The sequence below is a fragment of the Nycticebus coucang genome, chromosome 5 (assembly GCF_027406575.1).
Source record: "Nycticebus coucang isolate mNycCou1 chromosome 5, mNycCou1.pri, whole genome shotgun sequence".
Taxonomy (NCBI): Eukaryota; Metazoa; Chordata; class Mammalia; order Primates; family Lorisidae; genus Nycticebus; species Nycticebus coucang.
The window spans coordinates 25,245,721-25,273,485 of record NC_069784.1 but is presented as its reverse complement, the minus strand read 5'-3'; the positions used below and the strand labels follow the sequence as shown (position 1 = coordinate 25,273,485).

Below are 27,765 nucleotides of genomic sequence, written 5' to 3'. Positions count from 1 at the left end.
CACTGGCTGGTGGCACCTGTAGCTCAGTGGGTAGAGCACCAGCCACATACACGGAGGCTGTTGGGTTGGAAACAGGCTGGGATAGCTAAAACAACAATGGCAACAACAAAGAAACAGCCCAGCATTGTGGCAGGTGCCTGTAGTCCCAGCTACTTGGGAGGCTAAGGCAAGAAATTTGCTGGAGCCCAAGAGTTTGAGGTTGCTGTGAGCTATAACGCCACGGCACTCTACTGAGGGCAGCAAAGTGAGACTCCATCTCAAAAAATAATAATAATAATAATAAAGAAGAGAAATTATAAGATAATCAATTTGGGGGGCTCCAGAACTCGGTTAATAATAATTCTTTGAAAACTGAAGGAAGAATTTTTTAAAAACACAAGAAAATTTCCCAGAATGAAGAATGAGTTTCTAGACTGCAAAGAGCCCACTTAGTGCCCTTCAAAATGAATAAAAATAATTCATACTGGGCAGCATCTGTGGCTCAGTGAATAGGGCACCAGACCCATATACTAAGGGTGGCGGATTTGAACCCAGCCCCAGCCAAACTGCAACAAAAAATAGCCGGGCGTTGTGGTGGGCGTCTGTAGTCCCAGCTCTAGGGAGACTGAGGCAAGAGAACTGCCTAAGCCCAAGAGCTGGAAGTTGTTGTGAGCTGTGATGCCATAGCACTCTACTGAGGGCGACAAAATGAGACTATCTCTGAAAAAAAAAAAATTCATACCAACATTCCATGAAATTTTCAAGCACCAGTAATATATCAACAATTAAAAAAAAATAAGTTGGGGGGTGAGAAGAAGGAAGGAAGAAATCCCCAACTAAGAAGTGCAATCAGATGGCACACAGTAGGCCTTAACACCCAACCCGGACCTAGATGAGTGGTTTTTAATCCTTACTGCCATTAGAATCACCTGACACGTTTCAAAAAGTGATGACTGGGTGGGCTCACACCTGTAATCCCAGCACTCTGGGAGGATCGCTTGAAACCAGGAGTGCAAGACTAGCCTGAGATCCCACAGAAAACTTAGCTGGGCATGGTGGTGGCACACGTAGTCCCAGCTACTCAGAAAAATGAGGCAGGAGGATCACTTGAACCCAAGGAACTTGAGGCTACAGTAAGCTATGATTATGCCCTGCACTCTAGCCCAGGCAATAGAGCAAGATGTCTCAAAAATAAAAATAAAATAAAAACAAAAATAGAGTGATAACTAACTGAATCAGAATCTCTAGGGCCGGGGCCCAGGCTTTAAGGGCTCTTAAAATTCTCCAGATGATTCCCATCATTCTGTAACCAAGGTGGAAAGCTAGAAGACCAACACAGTGATACTCTCAAAATTCTGAAGGAGTGATTTCCAACTCTGAAGGCATAAGCATAGCTATCAATCAAGTATAAGAGAAAAAGAAGGACACTTTCAGATTTACAGGGTCTCAGAAATTATCTCCTTCGACTCCTTTCTCAGAGAAAAACTACATCTGCCAAAATGAGAAAGTAAGCTGAAGAAGAGGAAAACAAAGGATCCAGAAAACAGGTGTTTATTCAGGAGAGAAGGATGAAAACAATTTCCAAAATAACAAGTTCAAACGTGTCTGCTATTCAGTGGGCTTTTACCACTCCTGAGAAAAGCAGGAAGACAGGAAAGCATAAACAAGAAAGACAGAGTGGGGATGGAGAAAGGGATGGACAAAGTGGCCAGACTACTTGGTGTGTCTGACCATATAACAACCCTGAGAAGCTTTTACGTTACTGTCAAAAGTTCAAGCTGATACGCCTATAAATCAGCTGCTAGGGAGCCTGCGACATGCACTGGGGCTGGCGGATTCGAACCTGGCTGGGCCTGCCACACAACAAAGACAACTACAACCAAAAAGTAGCTGGGCGTTGTGGCGGGTGCCTGTAGTCCCAGCTACTTGGGAGGCTGAGGCAAGAGAATCACTTAAGCCCAAGAGTTGGAGGTTGCCACGAGCTGTGACGCCACGGCACTCTACCAAGGGCAACATAGTGAGACTCTGTCTCAAAAAAAAAAAAACAAAGAAGTTCAAGCTGATAAAGAGAAATAGATTAAAAAAAAATCTGAACTTGCAATTTATGTTTGTCAGGAAAAATAAAAAGTTATATAAAAAAGGAACTACCAAATTATACACATGGCTCAGCTGCAAACAACAGTCAAAAACCATATAAACAGTAAATTTTGATTTAACAAAAAATGGCTCTATGAGAAGATGCGCATGGAATGAGTAAGAGTATTAAAGAGCTAATTCTCCCCTTCCAAAGTGGGAAATGAACACAGACACTCTGAAACTGAAAAACGTCTCCAAGCAGTAACACAAGCATGCGTGCTGCATGGAAATGCGGGCATAAAGTAAGAGACCCAACAGGAAAAGGAAAAAAGGACTGGCGCCAAGTCCTGTGGGAATATTTGACTTTAAGCTTCATTCACATACTACTTTTAAAACTATGTGCATGTATTACTCTGATTAAAATAAAAAGGCATGGACTGATGTTTCAGGGAGCCTTGTGCTGAATCAGAGCCTACAGCATTTACCCACTGGCAGAGGTATGTGTTTAAGGGCTTTCAGCCTTGTAGATAAACTTCTTTACTGTCCTAGAGAAATGAGTCAGAAAACATGGACATACGCATTCTTTCTTTCTGCAAGTCCTCTAACAAGCCAACCAAGGATCTAAGAAAAAAATTATTTCAAAATTCTGGGGCATTTAAAAATTTTCACTACTGTCATTAAAAAAGTTACATTACATTTTAAAGAAATTTTCTGACAAAATACTTCATGCCAGTATTTAAAAAACCACCTTTTTAACCTTGACATTCTTTATTATAAATAAATTCTTTATTAACAGAAAAATGATAAATGGACATGATTTAACATATCCCAACTGTCATTTCTGAAGTTTGTACATTCAAAATTATCAACTGCATTAATATTTATAGAAAGACTATAATGAAAAAATATAAAAAGCCTAACTTCTGACACAAAAAGAAATGTCTAAGTATGTTTTCCCCTTGTAATAAACATGCTCCATGTGATTCTCTAAAATGCTTTGGGGCAAGGCACAGTGGCTCATGCCTAATTTTAGTACTCTGGCAGGCTGCGGCAGGAGGATTCCTTGAGCTCAGGAGTTGGAGACTAGCCTGAGCAACAGGGAGACCCCATCTCTACTAAAAATAGAAATATTAGCCGGGCAGGTGTTGTGGCAGGCCCCTGCAGTCCCAGCTACTTGAACCCAGGAGTTTGAGGCTGCTGTGAAGTAGGCTATTGCTACCCGCACTCAAGCCAGGGGCAACAGAATGAGAGATTCTGTCTCAAAAAAAAGAAAAGAAATGCTTTGAACTTGGTGGCTTTTTTTTAAAACCCACCATTAAAGTACTTATTATACTGCATTTCAATTTCTGTCTACTTGTCTCTACCCTTCTATAAACTGTCAGTGCAGCGAGGCTTCGTACAGTTTTTCCTGTTCAGAGTTTTATAAATTCCTCTTACACTGCAGCACACTGCCTTGCACATGGGAAACAACAAATGAACAAACATGTGATTTAAGCATCTTTTACCTAATTTAGAATCGATTTCTTGTTAATAAAGATAATGCTTAAACACGAGACAAATTAGTATTTCATAACATATAGGAGGAAGGTGAATGGAAAAGTACCTTTCAATGAGTGTCCCATTTTGAATCATCCAAACATCACAATACGTTCGAGATACCAGCATGACAGCAATAAGTATCAAGTAACCTGTCTAAAATAAACCAGGTATGATAAATTAAATAAATGCATTTTAATAAGTTAAAAGAAACTCCCTTAGTAAAGAATTTTGGTTTCCAAAGTCAAAGCTTATCTAGCTTAAGTATAGTTGACTGACATTTTCTCTATGCTCAATTTTTAAAAATAGTTTAAAAGGAACTTAAAAGTATTATAGAAATGGAAAGAGTCTTATAGGTCATTTAACTTCTCTCATCCCGAATTGAGAAGTGAATCCTAGGCAGGTAAAATGCCTTGCTTTCCTATAACTAGCTCAGGACAGAGGCTAGCAATGTAACTTAGCTCACTTGGATCACAGTGTATTGTGATTTCCTTATTTATTATTATTTTTTATTTTTTTGCAGTTTTTGGCAGGGGCCAGGTTTGAACCTGCCGCCTCTGGTATATGGGGCCAGCGCTCTACTCCTTTGAGCCACAGGCACCACACCCTTATATTTTTAATATACAACTTTAACAAACAAAAATGATAGTCATTGCCAATGTACTGTTAAACAACTAACAAATATTGAACTCTATAATTTTGCCTAAGTGGAATAAATTGGTTAAATTTGTCAGAAAAAAAATCTCTACTAGAACCCAACCTTCATAGGGCTTTTAGTTTAGTTATGAAGGCAAGATTTATATGTTAAAAAAAAAACAAAAGACAAATAAAGAGATAAATTCAGACAAGCATATTTGTATCCCTTTGTGTGATCCAGTGGTAAGAAGACAAAGTTTGGAGTAGCAAAAGATGGTTATGGCATTAGAAATATATTAAAAAGACCAAGTAAAACAAAGGTGAGAATAAGGATTACAAGGGAAGCAACATAAAAGATTTAATGGAAAAAATCGGATTAAAACATACAAAATATGGTATTGCATGTACAGCAGAGTTTACCCAATGTAAAATTATCACAAGCTTCTAAGTAGAGCAATGCTTAAGCAATGCTGTGTGGAAGATGGATTATGAAGCAGGGGAGAGTTGAGAGGCTGGGTGACTGGCTAGAAGTCAGTTATCTCTCAGTGTGGTGAGAATCCTACCATCCCTGATCCCCACACACATATTCAAAGCTGACCTTAAACTTTTTAAACTGGAAGAACAAGACAGTCACATAGAAGCTAAAGCCAGGGAAGAAGGCCTGCGGGGGTGGGGAAGGGGGTGGACATTTGTTGGATAATGTGTTTAGTTTCAGAGTAACTGAAGGGAGGACTGCAGCATCTATTATGCAATTTTTGTGAAACTTTTTTTTTCCCAAAAAAACAGCTTTTTAAAAGTTGAAGATACTAGACATATAGCCCTTTATATGAAAGAAGGCAGTGAATCATAAGCATAGAAGTAATAGGGCGGCGCCTGTGGCTCAAGGAGTAGGGCGCCGGTCCCATATGCCGGAGGTGGCGGGTTCAAGCCCCAGCCCAAAACCACGAAAAAAAAAAAAAAAAAGAAGTAATAAATGAAGCCATAAGAAAACCATGTCAAAAAGGTCTGTAATTGAGCTATGACATTTAGTACTCCAATATTTGTCAGAGTTGGCTACCAGGGAAGACACCACCTTCCTACCCTACCCCAGTTGACAACACAAGAACCTACTGACTTCAATAAATGTTATCTGTAGACGCCACTTCAAATGTAATGCTAACTTTTAATCCAGACCTTAATATAATCTCAATCCTAATTTAATCATTGAGGTTTAAAAGTTAACAGTAGAGGATTATTCTTTCCCCTCATATTACATTCTTGGCTTAATTTTTCTTTAAAAATACCAAGTTTGTTTTACTTCAGCAAATCTGGCAAACTTTAATTATTGGCAGTTCTGAAATGCCCTTATAAAAGAATGTCCTTCGAATCACCACTATCCCCGTTATTAATGTGTTGATGCAATAGTCAGAATGAAGATTTGCAGTGATTTAGGCAGCTCCTCACCTTATATATAAACTTTCACATATTTATATGCTTTATTTTCATTTCTTTCTTTCATACATCAACTAATCACTTTCTCTCTACCATCTTCTGTGATTTCTATGGGAACTTTTCATTTTCTTCAACTGGGGTTAAATTTGAATTTTTTTTGGGGGGGTGGGGGGTGGACAGAGTCTCACTATGTCACCCTCCGTAGAGTGCAGTTGTACCACGGCTCACAGCAACCTCAAACTCTTGGGCTTAAGCAATTCTCTTGCCTCAGCCTCCCAAGTAGCTGGGACCACAGGCGCCCGCCACAATGCCTGCCTATTTTTTGCTGTAGTTGTCAGTGTTGTTTAACTGGCCAGTTGGAGTTTGAACCTGCCAGCCTTGGTGTGTATGGCTAGTGCCGTAACCACTGTGCTACAGGCGCCAAGCCTAAACTTGAATATCCCTCGAGGATGGTTCATAAAATGATTCAGAGGCACAGCTAACCTGGGGGCCAAGTAAGCCTTTTCTGACTCCCTAAGACCTATCCAATTTTAGATAGCATCCATTTTACATTGAACCCTGGTAACTGTTAAAATGAGCATTAAGCCATTAACCGATTAGGGGGTAATACATGAATCTTTCCAGAGATGCTTGTATTTTAAAAAAAGGATTCTTCAAGAGCCGCAGAGCCCCGGAGGGTCTGTGCCAGGTCTCCATGGCGACCGGTTGCTGTGGGATCCTGCAGCAGCCCTTGCCTGGCCTCCAGCCTCTGGGCTGGCCTCTCCATGGCGGCAGCGTGGGGCCAGGGAGCGCAGACCGGCTGCAGGGCAAGCCGGGGCCTCTGGGTTCAGAAGGGGGTTAAAAAGAATTAAAAAAAAAGGATTCTTCAACACCAAGTAGGTTGTACAAATGAAATAATAATTAATTATACCTACAGAGTTACAGAAAAAAGCTTTACAAAGAACATGAGAATTAAGCTTTTTTTTTTAAATTAAGCTATTTTTAAAGAAAACATTTGTTTTTGTTGGGGAGAGGGACAAGATTTCACAGACACAATGTCAACGGATGAAAGCATAGGGCTTGATCGTAAAACAGTAAAGAATCTTCTACACAGATGATATTAAAAGGTCTGGTAAGGTGTGGTGGCTCAAGCCTGTCATCTTAGCATTCTGGAAGGCTCAGGAGTTAAGGGACCAGTCTGAGCAAGAGTGAGACCCTCCCTGTCCCCAAAAATAGCTGAGCACTGTGGCAGATGCCTGTAGTCTCAGTTACTCGGGCAGCTGAGGCAAGAGGATTGGTCAAGCCCAAGAGTGTGAGGTTACTGTGAGCTATGATGCCACAGTACTCTACTGAGGGCAACTAAGTGAGAGACTGTCTCAAAAAATAAATAAAATAAAATAAAGATCAAAATCTGGTTGATAAGAGAAAGGAAGCCAAATATTTTCATCAGGATTTTAGAAAGAAGACTAGTTGGAAAAGGAGAAGTAGCAAAAAGATTATTAAGATATCACAATATGATAATCCAGGTGAAATACAATGAGAACAGCAAGAATTTAAAAGGAGAAACTAACTTATGAGAAACCCAAGGATAATTAGAACATTTAAAATACAAACAAATGAGATCTTAAAAGTGAGTGTGATCCAAATTTTACCCCAATATATGCTCACATACAAGAAAATTACGCACCAAAATGAGTAAAAGACTGATAGGTACCAAAAAAAAAAAAAAAAAAAAAAATAGCTGCATTTTCTTTTTTTTTTTTCTTCCTGAAATACTTTTTGGATTTGATCTTGGGAGTGATTTTATTTCTTTTTTGTTGTTGTTGTTGTTGTTGTTGTTTTTATTAAATCATAGCTGTGTACATTAGTATGATCATGGGGCACCATACACTTGGTTCATAGACCGTTTGACACATTTTCATCGCACTAGTTAACATAGCTTTCCTGGCATTTTCTTAGTTATTTTGCTAAGACCTTTACATTCCACATTTACTAAGATTCACATATACCCTTGTAAGATGCACGGCAGGTGTAATCCCATTAATCCCCCTCCCTCCACCTACCTCCTCCCCCCTCCCTTTCCCCAACCTAGCTGCATTTTCCAAGAAACATGTTACCTCTCCCTGATGATGAAAAAAATTATTGTTTTAGAGTTTCTTAAGGGCAGAATCGGTAAGACATGATGCCAAGGTGAGGACAGAGAGCGAGTCCAGCGAGGGGGCCAGTGGAAGTTCTCTTCTGGAACATCTTATCTATTCTTGCCACTACTACATTACAAGACTAATGCTTTTAAAAATCTGAACAACGGGAAACATTATGTCTTAAGAAGATAAATTTGGCAAAAAATATTTTAAAAAGAGATTCTGGAAGTAAGACTACTTAATAGATACTAAATATCCAGGTAAGAATAGAAAAAATCAGCAGCGCCCAGAGACTAAATGGTGAGGCAGGAGGTGGAGCAGCCCACCGATGACACCACCAGTTATAGAACAGGAGAAGGCTAAGGAGATCAGGGGTGGAGAGCGCAGCAGTATTGTAACAATCATTAAACATGTTGATCAGAAACAGTAATAAACAATATCTAGATAAAATGGCAAAAGAAAGGATAAGATACTATTCGTATAACCAGCTCACCTCCTGACAACCTGCAAATTCAGATATCATTTTGGGTATATTAAAAACATTTAATCAAATATCAAGCAGCAGCCTTCAAACCTATTCCACAAAAGAGTGATTTTGTTAACATCTCAAGTATCATGTCTTTTTAAATTTAATCTTGTTGTTACTGACCATATTTAACTATAATAGAGAGATACAATCTTGGGTAACTACACCATAGTATTCTAATTTCCACATAAAAGAAAATGAAATAATACTTCGTAGTCAAAAGAAACTATTTAAAAAATCAGCACTAAACAAGCACTTGTAGTTTTCTTTACCTACACAGAACATCTGCACTGATCTCACATAACCCTGAAAGTTTAACACTTAATATAACATTGTAATTTCGTAAGACTTACCTCTTTACAAAATGTCCTAGGAACCATGATTTTCAGAATCTGTGTGAGCCTTGATAAAAACACTTTGTCCACCACAGCTCTTTCTCTTTTCCTTTCTTTCTACATTAAAAAAGAAAAAAAAAAAAAAAAGCTCACTAAAAATGCTGCAACAACTGTATAATAAAATTTAAGAATCATGTTTCATCTAAGTCAATACAAACACCTAGGAGGACAATTTAGAGAGATTTGTGCTGCCCCTCATATTCGAATATGCTTCCAAAAAAACTATGCTACCTAAAAACCGAATAAGGAAGTGAGAAGTTCTAGAGCCACATGACAATCTAGAAGAACAGGGCAAGCAGAAGAAACAGTAACTGCAAAATACCAAGGTGAAAACCACGTTCAGTGTGCTAGAGGAACACAAAACGGCCAATTCGCTGGAGCTGTGAACAGGGGACAGGAACAGACAAGGTCAGCTAAGAAATGATTAGGGACTTCTCACATTCTAGCAGGAGAAACACAAAAGTATACCAATAAATTAGGCAGGGCCATGAGGAACAAAAAGAAGGGTTCAGATGGGATAGCCAGAAAGGTTTCCTGACACTTAAGCTAGGATATAAATAAAGTGAATGACAAGATGCTTATGGGCCTGAGGGGTGGGGTGGCGGACAGGGGAGTAAGCACAAGTAACAAAAAGCACAAAAACAAAATTTCAGTGTTGGAAATAAAACTGGTGTATAAACTTCACAGCAAGATGACAGTAATTGCTAGAGTAAAGGGAACAAGAATGAGAGAAGCTGAAAAGGTAGGCATGGCCTGTGTAGACTTTGAGGCCGTAGTAAGAATTAAGAGTCTGTTAGCATCAAGCAGTGATTTTCAACACCGGTGTGCCAGGAGAGGATCTTAGGTTGCCCCTAAATCATTAAATTATATTTGAAAGACATTCAAAACACAATAAGTATATTCTTTTTTTTACTTTTTTTTTTTTGATCAACACAATTTAAGGGTGCTCCAGAAGTTTAACTATGGGTTCAAGTGTGCTATGAGATAAAAAAAAAAAAAAAAGGGTTGAAAAACACTGGTGTAGAGGGATTTAAAACAGTCTTACCTCCCACAGAGATTTTTTTTCACTTTCACTGGATCCATGAAAATTCAAGTGCAATACCTTTGCAAAGATTAGGAAGTGAAATGAACAGCCTATAGCAAGGGCTATTTACTTTACTATCCTTGGACAGTTGGGGAGAACAGGCGAAGAAATTCCTTGAAAAAGGCAAGAAACTCTGGAAAAGCTCTGTCTCTAATAAACCCTTTCTCCCAACTCCCACAATCACAGCCCACTTCTCTGCTTTACTACTATGCTCTTGACAAACAAAAACCGACAGCATAGTAACTCAATAGATAGACTATAAGCATGCTTTAATTAAATTAATATCTAACTTGGACATTAAATGAATAATTTGAGTACTGAATTAGAATAATAATGCCATCTTTGTGTCAGACATTGTGCTAAGTGCTTTACAGAGAATTGTAATAAATAAGCACTGAATATAGTACAGTATTATAGCTCAAGAAAGGACATCCGAAGACACTGTGTTTATGGGGTTACAGTAAAAGACTACGATAAAACTAGGTAAGAATCCCCCTACACTGTAACTGTTGGATCTCAGGTCTTCAGAGAAAGTTGCAACCCTCATCCTGCTGTACTACAGGCCCAGTAAGTCCACTTCATTCACATACGCATGCATTCATGAATTCAAAATTTATTTGATCCAATGCACTATTCCAAAAAAAAAAAAAATCAGTAAGTAGCTGAGCAGCTAACTGGCATATATTTCCTCTTCTTCTTCTTCTGTTTCTGTTGGTACTGTTCCTATTGTGAAGCTGTCTAAGAGCTGACTGGATTTTCGTTACTTTTCAATTCATGAAGGCAACCATATACTTCTAAAAATTATCACAGTGTTTTCTGCAAAGAACCACCTGGATTGAAGGGCTGGCTGAGAAAGGCTGGATTCAGAGAGGTGATGTTAAGATGCTCTACTACTTCTGACACATAATAAAATTCATACCTGAAACCAATCTCAACAAGAATATCTGCAGAGACAGTACATTTCATGATGTTACTAAGAATCCATTTTAAATTCACAATTGACTTTCATCACCTCTACACTTCCCAGTTTAAAAAAATACAAAAATATTGTGGTAATTTAAGTATAACAAGAAAATTACAGAAGCAGCAAACAAATTATTAAAGATCATTTAAGAAGTAATGAAACCAGGAAAGAAATGTACTCCAAATTCAGAAGGTAACAAAGTCAAAGTATAGTAAGAAATTCCTACTGATAACGTGAATCAACTTAGGCAAGGTGAACCATAACTGACTGAAAAAGACGGATGTTTGGAATAGAAATAGCAGGTAAAATAAAAGGTCATGTGGTGCTGACGGGGCTGGGAAAAGTGTAGATGCTACAACTATTATGTATCAGCTATCAAAATGTAAAACATATACTGAAAGTAAAATATAAAATAACCCAGCAAATTTACTTTTAGGAACTTATCCTTACACCTGCACATATGTTTAGTCACATAAATGAAAAAGCATTGCACTCTGTTTATAACAGCATGAAATTCAAAACAACCTAAAAGTACATGTTACTACATAAATCACAGCAAAAATTACCCAATAAAAATTCTATACAATTGTGAAAAAGGAAGCAGCTCACATTCAGACTATGACAATATAGTAGTTAGACTGACTAGCTCTATAGCTATCAGCATGGGTAAAAAAAACTGCCAGTAAAAAATAATGACACATGCGATTCATTTTATAAGTAGATTTATAAAACTTTTGAATATGTAAAATAATTCTACCTATATTATTTACAGACACATACAAACAACCTCTCAAAAACGTAAAAATATAGGCTGGAAGCAGTGCTTCACACCTGTAATCCTAGTACTCTGGGAATGGGAGGGTCGCTTGAGCGCAGGAGTTCCAGACGAGCCTGAGCAAGAGTGCAGTCATGGTGGTGTGCACCTGTAGTCCCAGTCACTCGAGCAGCTCAGGCAGGAGGACTGCTTGAGCCCAAGAGTCTGAGGTTACAGTGAGCTTTGATGATGCCACTGCACTCTAGCCAGGGCAACAGAAGGACGTTAAAAACCTAGCCCAGTGTTTACCTTTGTACATTTTGAATCTTATACCATGTGTATTACTTCAAAATTAAGTATTTTAAAATCAACTATTTTATTCTACTATTTTCTCTCTAAATTATTCTCTTCTCCTTCAATTTTGTGTTTTAAGAAAACTGTCTCATCTCACCTCCATCACAAAGATTACTATAAAAGTTTTCAATAAAAAAGTTCCTTTTATAATTTCTCTCACAATTAATATATTCAATGTACAAAAACTAGAAAATTCTAATGAGCAAAAATAAGAAAACTAAACCTACCAATCTGGGGACATCGCTATATTTCATTTTAGCATATAGATGTGTATATGTGTACCTGTGTAAATTTTACAAATGTGGTATCAGCATGCATCTTTTATAACTTCTATTGCCAATCATATAATCTAACCTAAATTCATCTTGCTTACACTACCCAGCTAGCAAGTAAGCATATACTAAAACAGAATGGTACAGAAAAATAGGAAGGAACAATAAAAAAAGAATGAAATGAATCCACCTATCTTAGAACTTGCAGATAGTACATATAACTAAGATAAATAAGGTTTTATTATTCAGATAAAACTTAGGTATGAATCATCCTAGAGATGGAATTATGCTAGAAAACTGGACATAAGCTGATCCCATTTTTCAAAGACCGTTTTGATGTCAATGTCCACTAATGTGGAAGGCTTGGAAAGATTTAAGAGATGCTCATCACTAGAAGCCAGCATGAGTTTACTGAAAATAAATCATGTTAAACTATTCTAATTTTCTTCTTTGTTAAGGATACTACATCAGTGTAACAGCTCACATGTAGAATGTAAGTTCCCTAAGTGTAGGGACTTACTTGTGTAACTGTCATATACCTAGAGACAAGAACAATGCTGGGCACATGTGAGGAGCTCAATAAATACCTGTTAAAAGACTGATTTATTAAATGAATCAAGAAATTTGATGTTTCTTGAAAATTATTGTGGCCTTAAATGGAGAAATAAGAACCAGATTTTGCTATAGCTGGATGCAGTCACAGATGAATAGATAATAACTAAAAACAAAAGATTAAGAGATACCACAGAGTAATCTCTTTGGTCCTTACCTACTCAATACTATTAGCAATTTTGAAAAGAAAGAGAAGGTAATTAAATTTGTATATAACACTTCCTATTTAAAATACTAGATTTGAATTGTATCCAAAATTACACTAATAGTACAGATAGTGGATTAAACCCATTAAGTTAACATTAATAGGGATAAATTAATGTTTATTTAAAAGACATTGACAGAATTGCTATATGACCCAGAAATTCTGCTCCTAGGTGGGTAGATATATATATACACATACATATACACACACATACATACATACACGCACACACATACATACATATACACATATTGTATATATATATGAAGAGAAATAAAAATATGTGACCACAGATGTGGTGTATCTATCCAACCGGATACTTCTCGGCAATAATGACCAATGGAATATTGATACAGCAACAACATGACTTTAAAAACATTGTGCCAAGCAAAAGAATCAAGGCATAAAAGCCCACATATTGCATGATTCCATTAATATGAAATGTCCATAACAGGCAAATCAAGAGAGACAGAAATTAAACCAGTAGTTGCCAGGGTTGGAAGAAGAGTGACTACTAATGGGTATGAGATAGGAGGAGGAGGGAGTGATGACGATTTTCTAAAATTAGTTATGGGCTGTGCATATAATAACCACTGATTATAACATTTAAAATAACAAATTTTATGTATGTGAATTTTATCTTAATAAAGCTATTATTAAAAAAGAAATAGATTAACTGATCAATATAAGATGTAAGGATCTGTCAACAAACCTATTCATCAGAAAGACATCTAAAAATTATAATTTACCATAAACTCCACTTAATGTAAATAATAGTTATGGCTAAAGAAGTAAAAGCAATCTTAGGCTGAATTTTAGCAATATGGTCTTCATATCAAGGAATATAATAATGCTGGTATTTTCCATGCTAGTCAGACTACATCTGTACAACTGTATTTTATTCTAAGCAGTGTCTACAGAAAACTAGGGTAGGTCCCAAGAATGTATACAGAATTGAAAAAGGATGAGAAACCAAGTCATATGAGAAACATGTGAAGAAATGAAGTTGGCTTAGCAAAGAAAAGATACGGCTACCTTCAAACATATTAGGGTCCACTAGAGAAGACAAATTTGTCCTGTGTTGCTACAAAAGGGATAATGGAGTCAATAACCAAAAAGCTAGAGGTGGGGGGAAATCAGTCTCATCAGCTAGAGCTAATCCAGTGACTGTAAACTTGATGTATGACTGATGATGGAGAACTTTCCATCACACAAACAGCAAATACTAGAAGACCCCTGTCAGGATTCCCATTTCAGAAAGAATTCCTATAAGATACAACAGATTATAGATGATATTTTTAAGTTTTCTTTGAATTATAAAATTCTATAATTTTATCCTCATTTAAAATTATACAGCAAAGTAAATAAAATAAAATGCATAAAATCACAAAGAGTAGATGACTTAAAATTTTACCTCATTGTTCTGTAATGGTGGTTTTCCACTTTTCTTACTGCAGAAGGAAAAAAGAGAAAGAGCTTTACTTTATTTGCAAAGCATTATTATTATTATTATTTTGAGATGTCAAAAAATATATACCAAATCCTTCAAATGAGTTTTGTCTTATTCATATTATGAGAGAGAACATGTTAAATAGTAACAGTCCAGCTGCCTCTTACTAAGCATTGTTTACAGAAAGTGCTCGATAAATGTTACTACCGTTATGTAACAGGCTGTGTTTGGTAATTTTTACATATATATGTGGATAAATGCACACACCTAAGTGCAAGTCTACTTCTCCATCCTTGAATCAAAGCTTTGCCATGTGAACTGCTTTGGCCAATGAGATGTTAGCAAACTAATGTAAACAGAGGCTTAAAAAAATGTTTGTACATTGGACCCTTTCTCTTACTAATGGCAATCCCAGGTTACTCTCCTGAAGGATGAGAGAATATGTGTCATTCCTGTATTACAAATGAGGAAACTGGCCTGGAAAAAAAGTAGCATGCCCAAGGTTCATACTCTACTACTGATCTAGGCTACTTCTGTAAACAATATAATTAACCAGACTTAGATCCATTTTATAACATACTACCATGGCACCTTTGGTTTTTACATTAGATTGACTTTCTTTTTAATTTTTTTTTTTAATTTCAGTTTGCTTGTTCATTCTTCTTTGTTTGAAGGACTCCTTTTTTGTTGATTTTCTTCTTCCTCCGGCGGTGCTGGCTGTTTTTGATGTTGTTAGTAGAGACGGGGTCTTACTCTGGCTCACTGCTGCTCATACTGGTCTTGAACCTCTGAGCTCAGACAATCCACCCGCCTCGGCCTCCCACAGAGCTGGGACTACAGGCGTGAGCCACCACGCCCGGCCAGATTGACTACATTTTTAATGCATTGATTCATGTGTATTTTCTTCCAGTAAACTAGTTTTTTGAGGTCAGAAACTACTGCAGATTGGTTCTCCAAAGTTCAGGTGACATGGTATTTGGTGTGTAAAATATTTATTATGGATCAACACCTATGGATGGAGGGCAGCAAAAGCAAATCTGTGTAGAACTTAAACTATGATGCAGTCCGAACAAAATTTCAGCCAACCAAACAGAAAGCTCTTCTACTGTCCAATCAGAGTGCTCTGTGATGGGCTGAAATGGATGGGTCTTTATACCTCTGTTTTGTTCTGTCTGCAAAAGCATGCTACCCTGGAGAGTTTGTGAGGGGGGCTCTCAACAGCTCAGGCCAACCCTAAGGCATGGGGCATAGGGGCTACCTGAATTCCACATTTCGCACAGCTGGGTATAAAGCCATTCTTTCCTGGAGAATCTGGCTGGCATATCTCTGTGTCTACAAAAGGGTTCATGCATTACTTATCCTCTATAGTAAACATCTAGTTGAACTACAACAATGTACAGAATAAACACTTTCAAATAGTAAGATACCAGGTCACTAAACAAGGATACAAAGTCAACTACAATTCAGTACTTGCTCTTATTTTTAAAAGTGCTTAGATTTGTAAGCTTTACTAATTTCAATTGCATTACAGAATTGTTTATATGTTGTAAAAAATAGTTTATGAATTGTGAAACTGTTTCAGAAAATGCATTTTAGCACAGCAAAGGTTAAGAATCAACCAAGTGAAGAAACAATGGAATGGGAGAAAATACATGCAACCACAGATCTGATACAGGGCTGATATCCAAAATATGTAAGGAACTCAAACACCTCACTAGCAAGAAAACAAAGAATTCAATTAAAAATGAGAAACAATCTGAATAGGTACATCTCAAGAGAAAACATACAAATGGCCAACAGGTATATGAAAAAACACTGACCGTCTCTAATAACCAGGGAAATGCAAATCAAAATTGTAATGAGATACTACCTCACACCTGTTAGGATGGCGATTACAAAAGAGTAAGTGTTGGCAAGAATGTGGAAGAAAATGTAAATTAGTATGTTCGTTATGGAAAACAACCTGTGGATTTTTCACTTGAGAAATGTTGATGGCCTGCATTGAAATTTTACCATTAAGAAAGAAAAGCCCAGAGAGATACTGGAAACGAAGGGTATGAGAAAAGGAGAGTATCTCAGGTGTTTGTTTTGGGTAGCTGACAGATGAAGAAGGTGCATTCACTGACCGAGGGCTGAAGCTCAGTATGGGGAAATGAAGAACAGGTTTGGGATGGAGAAGTAAGTTCAGATGTAGCCAAGTTTAAAATGTTTTCATTAAATCCAGGTACAGGTAAATCATATGTTCAAGTTAAGAGCTCAGGAAAGAGGAGGGAGCTAGAGAAGGTTTTGAATGAAGTGTCCTAAGAACAGTACCTCTAAGATCTAGAGAGTGGATGTGAAGACACATTCTTTACCTTCCTGAAGTTCTGTGAGAAGTTTCTTTGTGTCTTCATTTTGATGATATTGATCATCTAGAGAGGACGTATATGGTAAACTCTGCTGCATTAGAACTTGCAAAATTAAGAAAATTATCTACCTCGACTTTTATAATGAATTATTTTGCCATTAGAAGTTTTTTATAGTGATAATTATAGATGAAAGGTGTTGTTACAGAATTTCTGAGAAACAAATTTTTTAAAGAAACTTTGGTTTGAAATGATGAAAATGACAAAGAAGAGGGTGGAGCAAGATGGCAGCCGAGTAACAGCTTCCTTGCATCTGGGCACCGTGAGTCTGGGGATATAGGACTCCAGGCATCTCTGGCTGGTGGGATCTGCCTATCATCACCCCTGAGAGGATACAGGGAGTCAGCGAGAGACTTCTGGACACCAAGAGGAGGACTAAAACAGTGGAAAACCGGCAAGTGGTCGCGTGTGTTCAATCCGCCTAAACCCGCCCGCAACTGTAAGTTCAGTAGCAGCGAGACTGCAAACCAGAAAGGCCTTACCTGTGAACTGTTTTGGTGTCTTTGGACTTGGCACTCAGCTGAATTGCCTAGGGGAGAGCCTGAGCGGGAGTGCGGAGAACTTTGGCCTTTGTCTAGGGCCCCAGTCTGAGCCGCTGAGCCAGACGGAGCTAATAGAGTTTGGCTCTGGGTCACAGGCAGACATTGTGAGCGATCTGCCCTGGCAAGCTCCGCCCTCAGGGTCGCAGAGCTGGAATTGGGTGGGAGCTGGTAACCCGGCGACCAAGTAGCCTAAGGGCGGGGTCTGAGCCGCCTTGCAGCCCTAACCCTCGGGGGCAGAGGGAGACCAGTTTTGACACACAGGGTAAGTGGATAGCCACTTCAGCAGTGATTCCAGCAACAAGCACTTTCCTGAGAAAGCTTCTGCTCAGTAAGTGAACAAGTTCAAAGTGCCTTTTAAGTGGGCTGAAGAGAGATTTAGGGTGTCTACCTGCTGGGGTTCGAGAAACTAGCAGCCTCCAGTCATACCAGAACTGTGATTAACATCTCATACCCCAGAAGACCACGTGTTGCCCAGACAATATTCAATTCCATATACATACTGCTTTGTTTTTGGTTGCGTGTGTGTTTTTTTTTGTTTGTTTGTTTGTTTGGTTTTTTTTTTGGTTTGGTTGTTTTTTTTGTTTATTTTGACGTTCTAGATTGTTGTTTTGTTTTTTAAGTTCAACCTTTTCCATACAGATACTTTTTCTTTCTCAATTTTTCTAGTTTAATTATAATTTCCCATTGCTGCCTATTTCAATAATCAGAACTTCATTTTTGTTAGTGTTTCTACCACCATTATTTGGTTTTTCCAGCCAATTTTATCCCGTAAAGTTTACTGTTTCCTTGTTTTGGTTTGATTTATAGCATTTTTGTCTTTCCTCTCTACTTGGTGGAGGTGGGGTACTGTGTCTGATCAGGTTAGCAAAGAGCTGCTGACCTCAAGGGAACCACCCCACTTGGCACCCCCAGAAGGTGTTTTTTTTTTTTTTAAGGTTGTATCAAAGTACCCTACTGTACACCTATATTGCCCTGTCTTCCTCTTTCTGTGCCTCTCTTCTTTTTGTCAATATTCCTTTCACCCAACCACTCTCCTTTCTCTATTTTTCTTTTTTTTTCATTTCTTTTTTTTTTTCTTTTCTTATCACTCGGTCCTCATTTCTTTCATCGCTTTTTTGCTCTTAAACCTTCTCACCCTTCTGGTCCTGTAACCCTTAGTCCACAGGCACAAGAACTTAAAGAGCAAGAGGAATTGAAAGGAAAATTAGGGCAAGTAAACAGATAAAAGAAATCACCCATGAGGAAGAATCAGCAGAAAACTCCAGGCAACATGAAGAACCAGTCCAGAACTACCCCGCCAAGGGACCATGAGGTAGCTACTGCAGAGGATTCCACCTATACAGAAATGTTAGGAATGACAGAAAGGGAATTTAGAATACACATGTTGAAAACAATGAAGGAAATGATGGAAACAATGAAGGAAACTGTTAATAAAGTGGAAAATAACCAAAAGGAAATCCAAAAACAGAATCAAATCAGAGATGAACGATATGAAGAATATAAAAAGGATATAGCAGAGCTGAAGGAAATGAAACAGTCAATCAGGGAACTTAAAGATGCAATGGAAAGTATCAGCAACAGGTTAGACCATGCAGAAGAAAGAATTTCAGAGGTAGAAGACAAAGTTTTTGAGATAACTCAGATAGTAAAAGAGGCAGAAAAGAAGAGAGAGAAAGCAGAACGTTCACTGTCAGAATTATGGGACTTTATGAAGCGTTCCAACATACGAGTTATAGGAATTCCAGAAGGGGAAGAAGAATGCCCCAGAGGAATGGAAGCCATACTAGAGAATATTATAAAAGAAAATTTCCCAAATATCACCAAAGATTCTGACACACTGCTTTCAGAGGGATATCGGACCCCAGGTCGCCTCAACTCTAACCGAGCTTCTCCAAGACACATTGTGATGAACCTGTCCAAAGTCAAGACAAAAGAAAAGATTCTGCAAGCTGCCAGGAGTAAGCGCCAGTTGACCTACAGGGGCAAATCCATCAGAGTGACCGCAGACTTCTCTAATGAAACTCTCCAAGCAAGAAGACAATGGTCATCTACCTTTAATCTACTTAAACAGAACAATTTTCAGCCCAGAATTCTGTACCCTGCTAAGCTAAGCTTCAAAATTGACGGAGAAATCAAATCATTTACGGATATACAAACATTGAGGAAATTCGCCACAACAAGACCAGCTCTACAGGAAATACTTCAACCTGTTCTGCACACTGACCACCACAATGGATCAGCAGCAAAGTAAGAACTCAGAAATTAAAGGACAGAACCTAACCTCCACACTGATGCAAAAGATAAAACTAAGCAATGGACTCTCACAAAATAAGATGAATAGAATACTACCACACTTGTCAATTATCTCAATAAATGTTAATGGCTTGAATTCCCCACTGAAGAGACATAGATTGGCTGACTGGATTAAAAAACACAAGCCATCCATTTGCTGTCTGCAAGAAACACACTTGCCTTCAAAAGACAAATTAAAGCTCCGAGTCAAGGGTTGGAAGACAATTTTTCAGGCAAATGGAATTCAGAAGAAAAGAGGAGTTGCAATCTTATTTTCAGACACATGTGGATTTAAAGTAACTAAAGTCAAAAAAGACAAAGATGGTCACTTTATATTGGTCAAGGGAAAAATACAACAAGAAGACATTTCAATTCTAAATATTTATGCAACCAATTTAAATGCTCCCAGATTCTTGAAGCAGACCTTACTCAGTCTGAGCAATATGATATCTGATAATACCATCATAACAGGGGACTTTAACACTCCTCTTACAGAGCTGGACAGATCCTCTAAACAGAAATTAAACAAGGATATAAAAGACTTAAATGAGACCCTAGAACAACTGTGCTTGATAGACGCATATAGAACACTCCACCCCAAAGATAAAGAATATACATTCTTCTCATCACCCCATGGAACATTCTCCAAAATTGATCATATCCTGGGACACAAAACAAATATCAACAGAATCAAAAGAATTGAAATTTTACCTTGTATCTTTTCAGACCATAAGGCACTAAAGGTGGAACTCAACTCTAACAAAAATGCTCGACCCCACCCAAAGGCATGGAAATTAAACAATCTTCTGTTGAATAACAGATGGGTGCAGGAAGAAATAAAACAGGAAATCATTAACTTCCTTGAGCATAACAACAATGAAGACACAAGCTACCAAAACCTGTGGGATACTGCAAAAGCAGTTTTGAGAGGAAAATTCATCGCTTTAGATGCCTACATTCGAAAAACTGAAAGAGAGCACATCAACAATCTCACAAGAGATCTTATGGAATTGGAAAAAGAAGAACAATCTAAGCCTAAACTCAGTAGAAGAAAAGAAATATCCAAAATCAAATCAGAGATCAATGAAATTGAAAACAAAAGAATCATTCAGAAAATTAATGAAACAAGGAGTTGGTTTTTTGAAAAAATAAATAAAATAGATAAACCATTGGCCAGACTAACAAGGAATAGAAAAGTAAAATCTCTAGTAACCTCAATCAGAAATGATAAAGGGGAAATAACAACTGATCCCACAGAGATACAAGAGATCATCTCTGAATACTACCAGAAACTCTATGCCCAGAAATTTGACAATGTGAAAGAAATGGATCAATATTTGGAATCACACCCTCTCCCTAGACTCAGCCAGGAAGAAATAGAGCTCCTGAACAGACCAATTTCAAGCACTGAGATCAAAGAAACAATAAAAAAGCTTCCAACCAAAAAATGCCCTGGTCCAGATGGCTTCACTCCAGAATTCTATCAAACCTTCAAGGAAGAGCTTATTCCTGTACTGCAGAAATTATTCCAAAAAATTGAGGAAGAAGGAATCTTCCCCAACACATTCTATGAAGCAAACATCACCCTGATACCAAAACCAGGAAAAGACCCAAACAAAAAGGAGAATTTCAGACCAATCTCACTCATGAACATAGACGCAAAAATTCTCAACAAAATCCTAGCCAATAGATTACAGCTTATCATCAAAAAAGTCATTCATCATGATCAAGTAGGCTTCATCCCAGGGATGCAAGGCTGGTTTAACATACGCAAGTCTATAAACATTATCCACCATATTAACAGAGGCAAAAATAAAGATCACATGATCCTCTCAATAGATGCAGAAAAAGCATTTGATAAAATCCAGCATCCTTTTCTAATTAGAACTCTGAAGAGTATAGGCATAGGTGGCACATTTCTAAAACTGATTGAAGCTATCTATGACAAACCCACAGCCAATATTTTACTGAATGGAGTAAAACTGAAAGCTTTTCCTCTTAGAACTGGAACCAGACAAGGTTGTCCTCTGTCACCTTTACTATTCAACATAGTGCTGGAAGTTCTAGCCAATACAATTAGGCAAGACAAGGAAATAAAGGGAATCCAAATGGGAGCAGAGGAGGTCAAACTCTCCCTCTTTGCTGACGACATGATCTTATACTTAGAGAACCCCAAAGACTCAACCACAAGACTCCTAGAAGTCATCAAAAAATACAGTAATGTTTCAGGATATAAAATCAATGTCCACAAGTCAGTAGCCTTTGTGTACACCAATAACAGTCAAGATGAGAAGCTAATTAAGGACACAACTCCCTTCACCATAGTCTCAAAGAAAATCAAATACCTAGGAATATACCTAACGAAGGAGGTGAAGGACCTCTATAAAGAAAACTATGAAATCCTCAGAAAGGAAATAGCAGAGGATATTAACAAATGGAAGAACATACCATGCTCATGGATGGGAAGAAGCAACATTGTTAAAATGTCCATACTTCCCAAAGCAATCTACCTATTCAATGCCATTCCTATCAAAATACCAACATCATACTTTCAAGATTTGGAAAAAATGATTCTGCGTTTTGTATGGAACTGGAAAAAACCCCGTATAGCTAAGGCAGTTCTCTGTAATAAAAATAAAGCTGGGGGCATCAGCATACCAGATTTTAGTCTGTACTACAAAGCCATAGTGCTCAAGACAGCATGGTACTGGCACAAAAACAGAGACATAGACACTTGGAATCGAATGGAGAACCAAGAAATGAAACTAACATCTTACAACCACCTAATCTTTGATAAACCAAACAAGAACATACCCTGGGGGAAAGACTCCCTATTCAATAAATGGTGTTGGGAGAACTGGATGTCTACATGTAAAAGACTGAAACTGGACCCACACCTTTCCCCACTCACAAAAATTGATTCAAGATGGATAAAGGACTTAAACTTAAGGCATGAAACAATAAAAACCCTCCAAGAAAGCACAGGAAAAACACTGGAAGATATTGGCCTGGGGAAAGACTTCATGAAGAAGACTGCCATGGCAATTGCAACAACAACAAAAATAAACAAATGGGACTTCATTAAACTGAAAAGCTTCTGTACAGCTAAGGAGACAATAACCAAAGCAAAGAGACAACCTACACAATGGGAAAGGATATTTGCATATTTTCAATCAGACAAAAGCTTGATAACTAGGATCTATAGAGAACTCAAATTAATCCACATGAAAAAAGCCAACAATCCCTTATATCAATGGGCAAGAGACATGAATAGAACTTTCTCTAAAGACGACAGACGAATGGCTAACAAACACATGAAAAAATGTTCATCATCTCTATATATTAGAGAAATGCAAATCAAAACATCCCTGAGATATCATCTAACCCCAGTGAGAATGGCCCACATCACAAAATCTCAAAACTGCAGATGCTGGCGTGGATGTGGAGAGAAGGGAACACTTTTACACTGCTGGTGGGACTGCAAACTAGTACAACCTTTCTGGAAGGAAGTATGGAGAATCCTCAAAGCACTCAAGCTAGACCTCCCATTTGATCCTGCAATCCCATTACTGGGCATCTACCCAGAAGGAAAGAAATCCTTTTATCATAAGGACACTTGTACTAGACTGTTTATTGCAGCTCAATTTACTGTCGCCAAAATGTGGAAACAGCCTAAATGCCCACCAACCCAGGAATGGATTAACAAGCTGTGGTATATGTATACCATGGAATACTATTCAGCCATTAAAAAAAATGGAGACTTTACATCCTTCGTATTAACCTGGATGGACGTGGAAGATATTATTCTTAGTAAAGCATCACAAGAATGGAGAAGCATGAATCCTATGTACTCAATTTTGATATGAGGACAATTAATGACAATTATGGTTATGGGGGGGGAAACAGAAAGAGGGACGGAGGGAGGTGGGTGGGGCCTTGGTGTGTGTCACACTTTATGGGGGCAAGACATGATTGCAAGAGGGACTTTACCTAACAATTGCAATCAGTGTAACCTGGCTTATTGTACCCTCAATGAATCCCCAACAATAAAAAAAAAAAAAAAAAAAAGAAAATGACAAAGAAACAGAGTACACTGCTACACACTGATCAAAGAAAACAGGCCTTGTATGTAGATTCTGTGTTCAGGCCAAGTGAGGGCCTTATAGATGTCATGGTGGGCTGTGAACAAGGTGTTTCAAGGAAACTTGAAGACAGAAAAGTGATGGGAAAGCTGACTGACCATATGGTCCATGGATGGGTGCGAGTGTAGGTGTGTGTGTGTGTGTGTGTGTACTATATGTATACATATAAATGTACCAAACTTAAAAAACTTTATTTTCGTGAGCAGTTGCACTGTATGGATCCCTATTTCTCTCTATTTACCAATTTGTAATGTTTATTAACAGTGTTATGGCATTTTTATTGAGTATTTTAATTTTTAGAAATTTGTTTGGATATATATACATACAAACACACATTATGAAATAATTACCACTAGCAAACTCTAGTCACCCTCCTGTACATGACATCTTCACAATTTATTCATCTTGCATCACTGAAACTTAGTACCATTTGACCAACACGTCTCGTTTTCCCCAGTCCCCAGCTTTTCTGCTTCTCTAAGTTTGCCTTTTATGGATTCCACATTTGAAATCACACAGTATCTGTCTTTCTGGGTCTTGCTTATTTAACTTAGCATGACATCCTCCAGTTTCATCCATGTTCCTGCAAATGATAGTTTTTGCTTCTTTCTAAAAGCTGAATATACCCCATGATATCTTTATCCATTCTTCTGTCCTTAGGTTGATTGCATGTTCTGACTATTGTGAATAATACTGCAATGAACACGAGAGTGCTGATCCATCTTTGAGATACTGATTTCATTTCCTTTGGATGGATACCCAGATGTGGGACTGCTGGATTGTATGGTAGTCTCGTTTTTAACTTTTTTGAGGAATCTCCATACAGTTTCCCATAATGGCCACATGAATTTACATTCTCACCAGCAGTGTACAAGACTTTCCTTTTCTCCACATCTTTGCCAACCCTTATTTTTTGTCTTTTTGATAATAGCCACACTAAGAGGTATAGGGTAATATCTCACTGCAGTTTTGATTCACATTTCCCTAAATTATTAGGGATGTTGAGTATTTTTTCACATATCTGAAATATTTTTATGTCTCTATTGTAATAGTTTCTTATTATTAGTCTCTATTCCCTTCAAATTCATTTCCACAGCCATACTAAATGTGGTACATGTACATGTATATACACACATACTGTGCATACATGTAATATGCACACACGCAAACACCTGCACAGACTGCACAGACCACACAGATGTACATAAAATATATATCCTGTTGAATTCAACCTCAGTAATGCCCAGAACCTTAATTATGTTGAGACAAAAGGAAAAAAAGATTAATAATCTAAGCATCCAACCAAAAAGTTAATAGGAACAATAAATATAAGGGAAAGCAGAAGAAATTTAAAACAACCAAAGCAAAATCTAACGATTTGAAAGTAGAAAAACAGTAGACTTTAATCAATAAAAAGCCAAGAGTTGGCTCTTTGGGAAATAATCTCATTTTAAAAGAAATACTAAAAAAAAAAAAATTAGTACTAAAAGAAGCACTAAAGAATACTTAAAAAAATAGATTATTTAAAATAATCTAATTTTAAAAGAAGTACTAAAAATAATAAGATGAAAAAGATATGTGCACAAAAACAGATGAAATTTTTTAAAAAACACAGAAGACTTCTTGTCTCAGCTCCACATAAAGAAATTTGGAAACCTGGATGAAATGGATAATTTTTGAGAAAAACAAAGCCTTCCAAACTTGGCTCCCAGGCAGAAAGAAAAAAAAGACAAATAGACTGAAAACTGAGAAACTGAGAAAATGGTCTGAGAAACATTTCTCACCCACTCTACTGCCTAAGAAAAAACACCAAACCAGAAGATTTACTGGGGAATTCTACAAAACCCTCAGTGAAAAGATAATTTTAATGCTTTAAACTGTTCCAGGGCATAGATAAAAGAAGAAAGCTTTCTACATCACCTTTGCTACAAATAAAACATTGGCACCAAAAGCTAACAAAAACTGCACACACAAGAAAAACTGCAGACCATTCTCACTTATACCAAACGGCTTTTGTATTATTATTACAGAATACTATGGGGGTACACACATTTTGGTTACATAATTTGCTTCTGTACAGTCAAAGCTGTAAGTGTGCCCTTCACCCAGAATGTGTGCATTGTACCAGTGAGGTGTGAATTTACTAACCTCCTCCCACTGACTTGCTTCCCCTTGAGTCTCACTTCCCTATGTGCACAGAAATACTGATCAACTAGTCCCAAGTTAGCCCTGAGTACACATGGGGTTTGTGCACTCCTGCCATACTTCCCTTAGACCGATGGTTTCCAGTTCCATCCAGGTTATTACTTAAAGATACTAGGACTACCACCACTTTTTTTAAATGGCTGAGTAGCACTCTGTGGTACACATACACTGCATTTTATTAACTGGGCTGTTCCCACGTCTTTGCGACTGTGAACTGTACTGCTATCAACATTGTAGTGCAAGTGTCTTTTTGATAAAATGGTCCCCCCTCTTTGGGCAAATATCTAGTAGTGGGATTCAGACTGTTCAAAATTAAATAAACACTTTATAATTAAAAAATTCGAATAAACATCTGTATAATCACTTTCAGAATAAAATCCAAATTCAATAGTGTGGTACACAAAGAACTACATGATCTGGATCCTGCTCTCTTTTCCAGGTACCCCTCTGCCTAAGTACAAATCCTCTGGGCTCAAGTTACCTTAATATATCAGATTCAACTGTGAAATTGCAATTATTGGATTATTTCTCAACTGCACCTGCTTTAACCTAATACTATGCTTTCTCTCACCTCACATTTCTTTACATACTAGTTCCCTCTGCTTAAAACAATCAACCTGTTTAAATCCTACTTGTTTTTAAAACTCAGCATGTATCTTCTTGGAACAAAGTGATCATCTCTATCTGTCTGCCCAGAATGGTCCTTGTTTATAGGTGTTGCCCTAATCTCAAAACTGTGCTGGTTGGGATAATAAATTACATGGGGAACCTGTTTTAGAAGCCTCTTCCCTCCGTTCTCTCCCCCTTTGTGTATTCCCTCTCCTGTGTTCCCTCAGCAGTCTGTCCCCTCACCAGCTTCCTGACAGCACGGGGCATCTCTACCAACACCTAAGACTACGCCTGACTCATAGCAGGTACTGAGACTTTTACCTTCTTTGCCTTCTAAACTGTGTTTCACTGAGTATATTAGTAAGTTTCCTTTAAAAAAAAAAAATTAAAGGCCTTAGTGTGTGTCACACTTTATGGGGGCAAGACATGATTGCAAGAGGGACTTTACCTAACAATTGCAATCAGTGTAACTGGCTTATTGTACCCTCAATGAATCCCCAACAATAAAAAAAAAAAGAAAAAAAAAAAAATTAAAAAGGGAGTTAGGAGTTTGTCAACAAACAGAAAGATCTAAGTGACCAGATAGGAACCTGGGAACCCTGCCAAAGCTAAGGCAATAAATCAAGCAGGTTCCTATAAGAAGTGATCTGAGGAGGACAAGGGCACGTTTTTCATGAAATACACGAAAGACAATGTTTTAAAGGAATCATTTCAAAATAAATGCTCAGAAGTTCAGTTACATTTGAATCTACTTTTTTAAAAAAGGTAATTGTCATACCTGCATTCCTCCTTCTACAATTTTTCTAAATAACCTGAATGTTGTATTTAATTTGAATGTAAACAGAATTCTATACTAAAAGACCCTTACTGACAGCTGACACTGACAGCTGCAGTGCTTAAAAGATGCACCTCTTGTTGACTCAGTAAGGTCAGATAAATACACACACACACACACACACACACACTTGCACACAAAGTAAAAAATTAAAAAAACTTGAGATTTTCCCAATTAGCATAGTTACCATTTTTTAAATCATTATGAAGATCTAGAAGCAGACAACCCAGACCAAGAGTGGAAACATCTTAAAAGCCAAATCCTAATGATAATATCCACATTTAGTAACACTGATGCAGGTTTTCTAACAATGTATACTTACAGCAAACATTACACATGAA

The 27,765-nt window shown here is 37.6% G+C and overlaps 1 protein-coding gene across 2 annotated transcripts in view; it reads right to left on the bottom strand.

Moving 5' to 3' along the window:
• The window catches only part of ABCD3 (ATP binding cassette subfamily D member 3), a 93,466-nt gene that overhangs the window by 38,510 nt on the left and 27,191 nt on the right, over positions 1 to 27,765 (bottom strand). For both annotated transcript variants that reach the window (XM_053591102.1, XM_053591101.1), the window contains exons 2-4: positions 14,359 to 14,395; positions 8,658 to 8,756; positions 3,659 to 3,747 (exon numbers count right to left, since the gene is read on the bottom strand). In XM_053591102.1, coding sequence (XP_053447077.1) covers positions 3,659 to 3,747; positions 8,658 to 8,756; positions 14,359 to 14,395 — 225 coding nt within the window. The remainder of the gene's footprint in view (positions 1 to 3,658; positions 3,748 to 8,657; positions 8,757 to 14,358; positions 14,396 to 27,765) is intronic.